Source organism: Narcine bancroftii, chromosome 3 (genome assembly GCF_036971445.1).
Source record: "Narcine bancroftii isolate sNarBan1 chromosome 3, sNarBan1.hap1, whole genome shotgun sequence".
Classification (NCBI taxonomy): Eukaryota; Metazoa; Chordata; class Chondrichthyes; order Torpediniformes; family Narcinidae; genus Narcine; species Narcine bancroftii.
The window spans coordinates 301,793,205-301,807,497 of NC_091471.1; the positions used below are offsets into that span (position 1 = coordinate 301,793,205).

Below are 14,293 nucleotides of genomic sequence, written 5' to 3' on the forward strand. Positions count from 1 at the left end.
TGGTCTCTTTCTCCCTCATCCCTCTCTCGCTTCCTCCAGCTACACAACTCCTTTTCTCGTCAGAGCTTCATTCCTTAGCACCGTGCCTTCTCCCCCTCACTTCTCAGCATCTACTCTCTCACCTGTATTCACCTCTTAACTGATAGCCTTTACTCCTCCACCTTCCCACAACCCCTCTCCCCCACCCCACCCATCTTTTATCAAGGAGTTGCCTGATTTTCCACCCTCTTGAAGAAGGACTTAGACCTGGTAATGTTGACTGTCTTTTACTTCTGATGGATGCTATGTGACCTGCTGAGTTTGTCCAGCACTTTTTTGTGTTCTGCCCTGGACCCCAGTATCTGCAGATTTTCTTGTTTACCTTCATTTTTTTTTTTGAAGTTGACTTTTTTCTTCATGGACTCATCTATCCTCAAAGACACCTCTGATCATTTTCTTGTATCCCTCACCACCCGAAAATGCCATCTGCAATTAACCAAAAAGCAGTTTCCACACATTCACTGATTTCACCTTATTCCCAGATCTGTGTCAATACCTTAATGGTGTTTTGGCTTGTACCCAGTTTCCAGGTTGAACCCAGGAAAGACAGGAGTCGTTGACTTGATTCTTTGCCACATTATCAATGACTTTAATGCTGACTGTTGTTGGTTGAACTGGACTCTTCATTGTGTCCCTCACTCCTTGCATTTCAACCTTTCTGATCCCAACCCACTGTAATCTGCCCTATTGCTAAATCAAGCCTTGTGCTGCTTTAACACTCTGCAATCGCCAGACCTTGTGTATTTTACTGGCAGTTTTACTGGCATCTTGTTTTCTCTTGTAAATCTCAGTTCAGACAAATACTGCTACTCATTTTTGATAGTTCAAAGTCTGCAATTTAAAATTCTCTTCCTTGTATCCTCTTTCTTTCTTGACCTTGTCTCAGCCCTTCTCCAATTTTCCACAGCTTATATCAAACTCCTCCACCTCAAAGAATTTTCATTCCTAATTTCAGCTTCCTGACTCCTTTTCACTTTGCTCTGTCATTGATGGTCAAACTTAAACCAGTCTGCCCTATTCTTATTAATCTCTGCACTTCAGACTCTTCCCTCAATACCTTCACCAAAATCACACCTACTTGCACAAAATAATTCCCGTGGAAGAATATTCATTTCATTGAGATGAAATTATTTTGAATACAACTCCACATTTGATACAAAGTGTAAATAAAGCTCTTGTTCAAGAGTACATGTAAAATGACATAAGACAATTGAATTAGGTTCTGTTCCAATATAAAAACTGCAAAAGAAATTGCAAGGCCTTTCAAAAGATACTTGGACGAGTTAATGGTAGATGCTATTTAAACTAAACCAGTCAAATTTATTATCATCTGATTGTACATATACAACCAGTCAAAACAGCATTTCTCCGGACCACAGTGCACACACAATACATCGCACATAATAATATCATATATACACATATTAATATAATTTAAACAAATGGATATAAATATTTTGGGACAATTTACTCAGAAAAGGCACGATCATACCAATCCTATAGTCCGATAGGCAAACATAAATATCAAGTAGCAACGTACTTTTTGTAGGTGCTGGCCTGGCATTGCTTTGGCTTCTTAACTTCTTTAAGGTGTTAACAGCCACGTTCAGGTAGACTGTTCTACTGGTGCTTCGTTGATACACTGTTTTCTCTTCACTCAAAGCCTGCAATTTCAAAATCAAGTTATCACAATTGGACTGAGATGCTTCAAAATGAACAAAATTGCATTTAGAAGAAATAGCCAAGGTTTCCAGCTTAAATTTTAGAAGAAAATAATTTAATTTTCACTGATGGAAGTTAAATAATCACACAGGTAAAGTTCATTTTCAAAACCAGAACAGTTAGCGTAGCGGTTAGAGCAATGCTATTACAGTGCCAGCAACCTGGGTTCCCATCTGGTGCTGTCTACTAAAGTTTGTACGTTCTCTGTGAGTTTCTTCTGAGTGCTCTGGTTTTCTCCCACCCCCCCCTCCCCCCTCCCCAAAACATACAGGGTTTGTAGGTTCATTAGTGCACTTGGGCAGCACAGGCTTATGGGCCAGAGAGCATGTTACCATGCTGTATCACCAAGATTTAAAAAAGATAAACGCAGTGAAAACAAGATTCCAAAAGTCCAGACATTAAAAAAAATCTAACTAAATGAAAAGATCGCTTGGCAATTGTGCTCCAAATCTATATCTGAAATCCATCCTGATCTTATAGTATCTACATATAGGTAATCCTATGCAACATACAACTAAAAAAAACTATATAAATTTAAAACAAAGAAAAATAAATGTAAATATGAAAATTATGCTTTTGGGGTGAAAGTAGGGGCCTACTTATGGCATGGGTGGCCAAACTCTCACGAGAGCTGGCTTGGTGGCCACCATGCTGTATCCAATGAATGATAAAACAAATTGAACTTGCACCGGTTTTGAGATATGACCAGTTGGTCAGCATCGAACATGGTTGTAAGTCGGGGACTACCACATTTAAAGTTCTTCCCCTAACTTTAATTCTCTTTAAGATCTAGCAATGTTTTTAAATCCAAAAGAGACATTGAGAATTGCTACTACAAAAGATAAAAGCCATTTGATTTTATATTCATAGTATTAACTCTCTTCTCACATACTGTTTCTCATGTATATATTTTTAGGTATTGTAATTAGCAAATAATGTTTGCCAACATAATTAATAATCAATTCAAAAAGCAGCTAGCAATTAACAGTCACATAGATTGCTTGGCATGCAATCTTTTTTAAAAAAAGTATTACATTTCAAATGCACCATGATGAGAACAGTTTTTCACCTACCATAATTACGCAAGTGATTTCACCATGGTTAAAAATTTCATACCTTGTCATAAGCCATTTCTTCAGATCTAAAGATTTTCAAACATTCATCAATGAAGACATTCAAATATCGTTGCCTCACGTTTGTTGGAACCTTTGAGCCATATTCTGCAGGGATTGTGGGTCTCTTCAAGCTTGACTTATTTGGAGGGGAGGGCACATGAGGGTTGAGAAGTACAGGAAACAGATTTATTTAGATCCTAGTGTTTTTTTCTGATTTGCACAATGGACATGAACATTTCAAATAGCAGAAACCAAGATAATCTTGGTTATCTATGTGGGTTACCTGGTGCAAATGCTATACAGGTACACGATCCTTTATCCGGACATCTAAAATCCGGAAAGCTCCAAAATCCGGCAAGTGGGGTCAGACGGTCAGGGGAGGCAGCCGAGGGTCCGCAGTCGGGGGAGGCAGCCGGTCTACTGGAAGGAGGTGGGGGTGGATACTGCAGCACAATGCGGGTGGGCTTTTCGAAATTCAAACACACTGTCCCCCAAGGGTTCCGGATAATGGATCGTGTATTATAACTTGAACTCTTGTCAAAAAAATTAATTTCCACATATCTTAAAGTGCATAAACAAATTAAGATTCTAGTTACAAATATGCTTTACTTTCAGGCAATATTTGTACATTACTCATCCAACACTAAGCAGCTAAGAGTGTTTGGGAGTTAGCGGGACGGCACAATGAGCAGAGCAGTGCAACGCTATTATAGCAGCAGTGACCCGGGCTCAAATCTGATGCAGTCTGAAAAAAGTTTCTACATTCTCCCTGTTTCTGCATAGGTTTCCTCCCACCCTTCAAAACGTAGGGGGGTTGTATCTTAATTGGGGTATTTGGGCAGCAAGGGCTCATGGGCTGGAAAGGCCTGTTACCGTGCTGATAACTTTTAAAAAATTAATCAAGTTATAAATAGATTATTTGTCTTTGGTCCTAATGAAGGTGAGAGAATCAGTGAACAGGAAAAATAAAACAAAAACTTGAATGGAAAATCTTTATTCCAGCAGGAATGGAAGGAAGTAGAGATTAAACTGAATACCACAATATCATGCAAAACAACAATTAATTCAAAACAGTGTACTATAACTACCACACTATCTTCTTGGAATTAATAAAGGAAAAAAAATAGTCAAAGCTTCCTTTTCAACTGAGCTGTTGAAATGGAAGAACTAATTAATAGATTATGCAAGGTAACAGATTGTAATATAATTGGTTTAATTTTCATTGTTCTTATATCATAGAAACATAGAAGATAGGAGCAGGAGTAGGTCATTCGACCCTTCGAGCCTGCTCCGCCATTCAACGAGATCATGGCTGATCTTAAAGTTCAGTACCCCGTCCCCGCCTTCTCTCCGTAACCTTTAATACCCTTCTACTGAAGAAATAGATCTAATTCCCTCTTAAATATATTTAATGAACCTGCCTCTACTGCCCTCTGTGGCAATGAATTCCACAGACTCACCACCCTCTGAGTCTAGAAATTCCTCCTCATCTCGGTCCTAAATGGTTTGCCTATTATCCTCAAACCATGGCCCCGGGTTCTGGACTCCCCCCACCATTGGAAACATCCCTTCCGCATCCATTCTGTCCAGTCCTGCCAGAATTTTATAGGTCTCTATGAGATCCCCTCTCAATCTTCTAAACTCCAGCGAGTACAATCCCAATTTGCGCAATCTTTCCTCATAAGTCATTCCTGCCATTCCAGGTATCAGCCTGGTGAATCGCCTCTGCACTCCCTCCATTGCAAGAACATCCTTCCTTAGATAAGGTCACCAAAACTGGACACAATACTCCAGGTGGGGTCTCACCAAGGCCCTGTACAGCTGCAGTAAGGTATCCTTGTTCCTATACTCAAACCCTCTTGATATGAAGGCCAACATACCATTTGCCTTTTTATATAGAACCCTAGAGCACAACAGCAGAGAAACAGACCCCTCTAGTCTGTGCCAAACCATTTTTTTGCCCAGTCCATAGCCATCCATATTTCTCCCATCCATGTACTTGTCTAAATTCTTTCTAAATGTTATAACGGAGCCCACATTCACCATTTCAACTGGCTGCTCTGACCACACTCCCATCACTTTCTGTGTGAAGAAGTTCCCCCTAAACCCATGTCCTCTAGTTTGTATCTCATCTACCGTCATTGGAAAAAGTCTATCTATATTTTCTCTGTCTATCCCCCTCATAATTTTATACACTGCTATCAAATCTCCCCTCATATGATCCAGGGAATAAAGTCCTAACCTATTAACCTTTCCCTGTAACTCAGTTCATGAAGTCCAGGCAACTTCTGAGAAAAAAATTTCTGCACTCTCTATCTTATTGACATCTTTCCTGCAGTTAAGCGACCAACACTGCGCACAATATTCCAAATTTGGCCTCACCAATGTCTTGTACAACTTTACCATAACATACCAACTTCTATATTCAATACTTTGATTTACAAATATGCCAATATGCCAAAAGCTCTCTTCACAACCCTATTTACCTATAGCACCACTTTCAGGAAATTATGCATCTGTAGTCCCAGATCCCTCTGTTCTCCCACACTCCTAAGTGCCCTTCTATTTACCATGTATGTCAGGGGTGGCCAATTTTTAATTTAGACATGCAGCACAATAACAGGCCATTTTGGCCCACAAGTATGTACTGGGTGGGGATGTGGGTTAATTGGGCAGTACGGGCACACGGTCCAAAATGGCCTGTTACAGTGCTGTATGTCTAAATTTAAAATTAAAAGGTTGGCCACCCTTGGTATACGTCTTTCTTGGTTTATCCTTCCAAAATGCAACAGCTCACATTTGTCTGCATTAAATTCCATCTGCCATTTTTCAGTCCATTTTTCCAGCTGGTCCAAATCTGTCTGCAAGCCTTAAAAAGCTTCTTTGCTGTCCACAATGCCTCCAATCTTAATGTCATCTGTAAACTTGCTGAACCAATTTACCACATTATCATCCAGAACATTGATATAGATAACAAACAACAATAATCCCAGCAATGATACCTGAGACACACCACTAGTTAAAGGCTCCGGTCTTAGAAGTAATCATCCACCACTACCCTCTGGCTACTCCCATCCAGCCATTGTTGAATCTAGTTCACTACTTCACCATGAATGCAGAGTGTCTGAATCTTCCTGACTAACCTCCCATGTGGGACCTTGTCAAATGCCTTACTAAATCCATGTAGACAACATCCACAGCCTTCCTTTCATCAACTTTCCTGGTAACCTCCTTGAAAAATTCTATAAAATTTGTTAAACATGACCTACCATGCACAAAACCTTGTTGACTATCCCTAACCAGCTCCTGGCTATCTAAATAATTGTATATCCGAACACTTAGAACACCTTCCAATAATTAACCTACTATTGACGTCAGGCTCATCGGCCTACAATTTCCAAGGTTACTTTTGGAGCTTTTTTTTTAAATAAACAGAACAACACGAGCTACCCTCCATCCTCTGGCATCACACCCATGGCTAAGCATACCTTAAATATTTCTGCAAAAGCCCCTGCAATTTCTACACTGGCCTCCCTGCACATTACCCAAAGAGTCGTGTTTTTAGTGTTTTTTTTTATATATATAAAGGAACAAAGTTTTACAGGATTTTGCATATGCACACAGCAAAGCTATATCCAAATGTGGTGGAGTTACTAATAATAAAGAAAACCAATCACTTTTTAGAAGGGGAAGAAATGAATGGGTCAGTAGCTGCATTGCAAATAAATGTTAACAAATCTAACTGCTGCACAATAAACTGCAGATAGTGAATTCACAATTCCTTACAAAAGTCAGTTATGGAGGCTTACCTTCAGAGTAGGAGTATGAGCTACCCTCTTCTGTGCTATAGTTGACACAGTTTTTGATGCCATGCCAATAGCTGTTTGAGTTTTTAAGCCAAGTGCGCTGTTTTTTGGACTGTTAGGACATATAGTTCTTTTTATTGGTTCTGTGTTCTGTTTCACTGAAGCTGATGGACAAAAAAAAAGTACATTCGAGTCTGCTGGTTTAACAGGTTTTGTGGAGAAATGTCAGGATTTCCATGCAAAACAACCAACATTTCCACATAGAGGTCATCCTCAATTTACGATGAGATTACGTTCCAGCATCCCAATGCAAGTTTTTTAAAAAATTGTAAATCAAAAAAGGGCAGATGGATCAGTGTGGGGACCGACACGGGGCTATGGGAAGAGAGCGGGGCAGTGAGATCAGTGTGGGGACCGACACGGGGCTATGGGAAGAGAGCGGGGCAGTGAGATCAGTGTGGGGACCGTCACGGGGCTGTGGGGAGAGAGAGGTAAAGTGGGATTAGTGTGGGGACTGACATGGGCTGTCGGGATAGAGCAGGACAATGGGATCAGTGTGGAAAAAATCCTAAGTCGGACCATCGCAAGTCGGGGACTATCTTGTATATTATGGCAAGGAATCTTGTGATTTCCCGGTGAAGCAAAGGTGACTACTTTCTAATCCAGCGAGGGATCCTTAATTTTTTTTATAATTCCCCAGAACATAGGGTGTGGAATTCATGCAAGCATCCTAAACCATGTGCTATCTTTAATTTCAACGCAGGGCCATAGTTGCAAGTGATTTAATCAGGTTTTTAATTAGTATTAAGCAGACTTTTTTTGTTATTTTTATTCTACTTGGTATTCTGCTTTATATTAGAACCATTGAACTCTGAAGCACAGAAAGGCCCTTCATCCCTTCTAGTCTGTGCAGAACTACTATTCTGCCTAGTCCCAATGACCTGCACCTACACTATTTCCCTCCTTACTCCTTCTATCCCTGTACACATCTAAATTTTTCTTAAATGTTAAAATTGTGCCAGCATTTACCAATTCAGCTGGCAGCTCATTCCACACTCCCGTCACTCTCTACGTGAAGAAGTTCCTCTTAAACTTTTCTCTTTTAACCCTGAACCCACACCACTGCCCAGGATCATGTGCAAAAGTGATGCCTTGAAATAGTATCCAAGCTTTGACAACATAACCAGGAACACAGGTGCTTGAGCCTTATAACCATTTCATTAAATCTAGCTTCTTTTTGTAACTCTCAAACCCCTTGCCTAAAGAAAATTAATCAATCTCAAATTTTAAATTGAATCCCATCAGTAGCTTTTAATGAGCATTGAGCAGTGGGAAGTCCAGTGATTTTTTAAAATAGTATATTTAAAAATGTTGACCATACATGCAACTACAAATTTAAGAATTAAAGTACAAATGTAAATCCAGTATTTATTCCTTGATGATTATGCCCCAACCCCATCCACCCAAGAAAAAAGCCCAAAGAGTAGATACAAACAAAAAGCAAGTAAAGGAAAAGGAAAAGAAAGCAGAATGGATCGCTGAAAAAACCTGCATATTCCAAGGATCATAAATTGATGTTTCATTTAATTTTCTTTGGAGAAGATCAACCCAGGTCTCGATGGTTAGTCAGAACACAATTAAAGATTTAAATCTAAAAATTGTAAATATGGACAAACATAAAAATGTCATATTATTTATTAAGTTATGGGTAATTTTCTCAAGAGGAATTCAACAAACTATTTCTGCATTCCAATGTGTCATACCTAGAATATGAATCAGACTTCCAAGCAACTGCTATACATTTTCTAGCCACTGCCAATTCAATTTTAACCAATTCTATTTGATATTTAGGTAGTTACAATTTAGGTATTATCCCTGTAATATTACCCAGTAAGAATAATTCTGAGTTTTGTGGAAATTTAATTCCTGTAATCTACTCTATGAAATTTCCTAGATCGACTCAAAACGGTCTTACTTTAGAACATTACCAGGTTCCTCCCTCTTTGCCATCTCTAAAATATTGGTCTGATAAGTCTGAATTTAATTTGTTTAATTTCTGCGGTGTGATGAGATATAATTGATGCAAAAAATTATATTGTACTAATTTATATCTGATATTTATCATATTAGTCATACTATCCCAACATAGTTCAGATTTGCTTTCCTCATTCATTCCTACATTTAAGTCTGATTCCCATCTCTGCCTGGATTTATGAACCTCTTGATTGGGGGTTTCCGTTTGAAGTAAGAGATACATTGCTGAAGTAAATTTCTTTGCATTTCCCTTTCAAATCAATCTCCAGGAAGTACAATGTTCTGAATTTCTGTTAACCTTTAAAGATTCATACTTGAGTCACTTGGGAAATAAATTAGTTTTCTTTTTAACTGACAAAAGTTTCAAATATGGTGTTAAGGCCATCAGTCACACACAAGGGAAACTTTGCATTTTCAGCATTGATGTGAAAAGATAAATCAGGTTTATAGAATTCAATGTTTTGTTGAGGTTGACGATCCTAAACAAACCCCAGAATTATATTCTTAAAGTACTATACAGCAGAATAATAAAATGAGTCTACAAAGCCTACCCTATACACTAAAATTATGAAGCCAAGAATTCTTGAGTTCAGATTATCGAGACTTTTCATTTATCCATGAGAGAAACCTTACATCATACATTACTGCCATCTTTAGCTGGAGAGCAAGGAAATTGGTTTAAAAATACGCAGGTGTAAAACACAAAAGTCTGACTGAAGTAAAAACGCAATGCTGGAGAAACTCAGCAGATCAAAAAGGTACTTGATATAGCAATGGTAAAGATACATAACCAACCTAGGGAACCTGCCTACATTTTGCACAAACCTTGATGAAGGGCTTAAGCCCAAAACATTATAACATTTTAACAATAAAAAAACACCCCCTTCTTATCAAAACAAAATAAAGCTCCCCTTGCTTATTAACCAAGTACTAACCCCCTCCCCCCATAAACAAATTAAAAATCACACAACTAAAGAAAAGTACACTGTTTGTCCTATTGAGTTTCTCCAGCATTATGTCTTTTTTTTTAAAAAAAACACAGGTCATGGATAAGGACATTACAGGGTGGGTCAAAATACTGCTGTCGGGAACTAAAATTGAATTAAGATTATATTCAGTGTTGAATATGAAAAGAAAGTCTGCTTACGTTGATCAGTCAATGACATCATCTCTGCCTTTGGCTTATGTGCAATTCTTTGCTTCTTCCCTCGATTGATGAAAGAGACACTGACTGTTTTTTCTATTTCTGCAAGATGTGCTGCCTGCTGCTGTGCGATCAAACTCCGCTGATAGCAAACTTCTTGGGCGGTAAGTCTGCGAAAAGGACGGATGACCGGTTTGGCTGGCTCCACCTGTCGAAAAATAATTTAAGTTGTCACCTTCTTCCCTTGTATGCACAAAAAGAAATCTCCACTGGCTCAGGAAAGCAAAACATAGATGCTAGGATAAAGTTTAAGAATTTAAAATCAATTTTGATCATTTTTTTTTTTAAAAGAGGTGTTGGTTGATTATTCATCTAAAGTAGCCCGTCCAATTCACGGCAGATTTTAGCTAAAATACAACAGTCCAGTGCAAGAAAGCCACAGGTCCCTAATCATACCATGGCAACCTGCACAGAACTGACATTTCATCCAACAGAACACAGGTGTCACATTCAATACAAGCGTCCACCCACCTATCTTTATCTGAATTATATGACTGTTTCACATTCACTAAGTAGTAAATTAGAATTGAAAAATATGACCATTAAGACAACTGGAAAAGAAATGTTGCTGCCTTTTGTGGCTAGGTATCACCAGTCCTGAATCTACCTATATATCTATGGCATCAAGATGCATTTCTAAATTGGGTCCTTAAAGTCACATGGGATTCAACATGCTTCAAAAATAATATGAAGTGCTCCATTCTCCACCAGCAGACTGGACAAATTCAAAATTTTAGGTCCCTAATGGTGATGTTCAAAAGGACCTTCGTGCTTGGATACTGGTTACTGAAAACCAACACTCAGGTGCAATTAAATATTAGAAAGGCAAATACTCCCAAATACATGAAGATTTGAAAACAGAAGATAATGCTTTTTTTTTGCAATTTTAGAGGGTTTTGAGGAGACTGCATAGAAGCATTGTGAACAGTTTATGAATTTGAAAGTTCCAATTACCATTGAAAATTGACTGGACTGGTTTCCAGGTTGCCCGCTTTACTGTGCAAGGAGAAATTGAGCACACGGGCTGGAATTATTGAAAAAACACACAAATGCTGGAGAAACTCAGCAGGTTAAAAAGGGCTGGAATTCTTTACAGTTTGAAGATGACGAATCTCATCAAACCCTATCTGAAGTTAACAGACTAAATCCGGAGGGTGTTTCCTACAATCAATGAGCGGGAACCAGGGATAGGCTGTTTAGGTCCAACTTGAGGACAAATTTTTTCCATGGATGGAAAATCTTCAGAATTCATTATCCTGGAGGGGTGTGAAGGTTCAGACGCTGAATAGGGAGTGACAGATTTCTGGATATAAAATGAAGCAAGTTGTGTGGGAATAGTGCAGTAAAGCAGTACTGTGATAGATTAGCTATGATATACGTGAACAGTTGAATGGCTTACTTCCACCTCTTTTTTTTTGTTCTCAATTGGTAAATAATACATCTTTAACATACCAATATTGATTATGTTGAAATAGATATTAGAAGTACTTGTACTCTATCCATGGTTCAAGTCATAATGTCATTTCCAAAATTTTAATTTTAAGGTACAAGCTTAAAAAAATAGTTTTAGGATCATTTTTAAAAAAAAAAAACTCATGGCTTGAAGGAGGGCTCAGGCCCTGAACATCAACTGCCTATCTTTACCTCCTATGGGTGCTGCAAGTCCTCCTTAGTTCCACCAGTATTTCTGTGCTTCCAATATAAATTTGCACATCAACTTTTAAGCTAATCAAAGCTTTAACTGGAGTACAAGATGGGTCTAAATTAATCTACATTGGTAAAGTACAATTCTAAATGGGCACTTACATTTTCTTGCTTTGAAATATGTGAAATTCTTCTTTTCTGTCCTGGGAAGAGTGTAGTTAAACTTGATTCTTTTTGTTCTTCACTTTCTAGAACTATCTAATTTTATATATATATAATATACATAAAAAAAACAAAAAAATTATTAGTAACATTTGTAAGTCATGCAAGTACAGCCCTTACATTGCTCAGACCACTTTTTTCCATGTTCTATTAAGATTATTTGGTCATTTCCTACACGACATACTTTAAAGAAAATCAGAAAACTGTACTTTAAAAAGTGGCTTGATAACAAGTACACATCTATCACCATGAAATTATGTTAATATGCAAAATTGCAAAGGTTAAACTCAGGCAAAGTATTAAGAAATTTTGCATAACTGAATAATCAGAATTGTACAAATTCTCTTAGGAGACATATTGGTTGTTAAAATATAGTACAATAAAATTAAGACAGTAATTTTTTTTAAACCAGTTTTGGTCAAGTGTTTAAGCCCAACATAGTTTGTAGCGTTTCATATCAAAAGCAAAGTTAAAATGCTATCCATCAAATAAATATGAAATGCTGAAAACGTTCAATAATTCATTCAACAACCATGGAGGGAAAAAGACGAGTGATGGTTAAAGAAGCACCTTTGTTCAGGCAATTTCTACACCACAACAGTAGAAAAATGGCATTTGAAAGTAAGAATGAAGGTCATGGAGCAATTTCATGAAGTTGTTATCACAAAAAATGACTCTTGGTATCCAAAGAGATGAGCAATCGAGTTCAGGAAGAAATTTAGGAATGATGAAACCCAAAATTTTCTGAGAGGCATTCAGAAAAAAAAACTGTTCAAATTTATTGGCCGAGATCTGGCAATCTGATCCTTTGCAGAGGGCTTTTATCCCCCCCCCCCATCTTCAATCTCACAAAGGAAGATCTGCACCATCAGATAGCAGATAAAAGACCACAGCTGTTAATTTTTATAAATTATTTAGATAGGCACACCATCAGAAGTAATCATATGAGCGTTCATGACAAAAGATGTACAAGGAGGCAGTAAATTTGCATATCAAGTTATGTACAGATGACTTTGTTGGAAGTGAGCCTGAGCATAGATATCCTATATTTTTATTAAATGCACTAGTAAACCAAACAGGTGAATACAATGCAAAATACTTAGAGGTTATAGGGGCAGAAGATAAAGAAAGATCAAAATGAACATATTACACATGGTTTATAAGAAAGAGACATCACTTTGGGAAAACAGACAGGGAAAGATAAAATGATTATATAAATGGAACCAGAGTTAAAAATAGTCACATTGAGGATCAAGCCTCGAACATGCTAATTAACTGGGATAGGGTGGAACCCTTGACAAATTACCAAAATATGAAATGAATACAAATTCCTTGAATTCTTTCTAAAAGGGAACGGGTGTTAACTGAAAATACATAAAGATAATCAAAGAATGGAAGATACAATTTAGTCTCATTTCCAAGTATCTGTGTGTATATTTCAAGGCATCAAGAAGTCATCTTTTCCTTTGAATGTTGGCATTCAAATCGTTAAGCATTAGTTTCTCACAATATCATAAAACAAATTTAAAAACGACAATTTTGTTATATTTGTGAGATTTTCCGAAGTTCTAACTGAAAATGTGCAGCAGTAAATTAAAATAACTTTTTTTAAAGTTTGAATCTACTGTATATAATGTTCAGTTATTCTTGCAATGCGTTAAACATTAGTTATTGCTCACACTTGCTGAAGTTATGTACATAGCTTACTCATGCAAGCGAGAGATGCTAGTCTGCGCTTTTATGATTTTTATCAGTGGTTCTCAACCTTTTTTTCCCACTCACACACCACTTTAAGTATTCCCTATGCCATAGGTGCTCTGTGATTAGTAAGGGATTGCTCAAGGTGGTAGGTGAGTGGGAAGAAAAAGGTTGAGAACCACTGATTTATATGATTCCCTTTTTTATTAAAAAATACCCTCTCACTGGAAAGAATAACAAGGCAATTTCTTAATGCTTATTTTAAGTCGAAGCATGTCTCTAAACTTTGGACCCTAATAATTAGAACAATACTAACAAATGTCAGTACACTAACAACTATTTTTATACAATAAAATGTGGCCCTTTATAACGTGATCATTGGGGTCCATAAAATCTCATCGCGAATAAGGTGGGGTCGCGCTAAACAAGGTTTCAATAAATTGTTGTTGTTAAAGTTGAAATTAAAGTGCAAATTAATTTTTAGTAAACCAGAAATGGCAATTTCACCAGCAGGAAACAAATTAAATGTGCAATGCTGAACGCTCACAGTTTAACGCTGCTCAGCAGCATGTTTAAATGAGTTTCAAAGTCGCAAGGACTACATTCACGGAGAGAGAACTTGCAACTCTGCCCCGTAGTCTGTCAGAGTAACAAGTGGCAGACGGTCCACGCCCCTGTCCAGGAGCCTGACGTCCCTGCTCCTGCCAGGATCACTTGCTTGCTTAATTTACTCTTGTAATAATAATGGACTTGAGCATCTGCGGGCTTTGGTACCCGCAGGGGAAGGGTCCAATGACTTATAGTGTTAT

General features: G+C 37.7%; 1 protein-coding gene across 2 annotated transcripts in view; it reads right to left on the reverse strand.

Annotated features, from left to right (window-relative positions):
- rexo1 (REX1, RNA exonuclease 1 homolog) overlaps positions 1 to 14,293 on the reverse strand; it is a 90,547-nt gene that overhangs the window by 31,186 nt on the left and 45,068 nt on the right. For both annotated transcript variants that reach the window (XM_069928730.1, XM_069928731.1), the window contains exons 3-7: positions 11,727 to 11,822; positions 9,864 to 10,068; positions 6,686 to 6,846; positions 2,878 to 3,012; positions 1,580 to 1,703 (exon numbers count right to left, since the gene is read on the reverse strand). In XM_069928730.1, the coding sequence (XP_069784831.1) occupies positions 1,580 to 1,703; positions 2,878 to 3,012; positions 6,686 to 6,846; positions 9,864 to 10,068; positions 11,727 to 11,822 (721 nt within the window). The remainder of the gene's footprint in view (positions 1 to 1,579; positions 1,704 to 2,877; positions 3,013 to 6,685; positions 6,847 to 9,863; positions 10,069 to 11,726; positions 11,823 to 14,293) is intronic.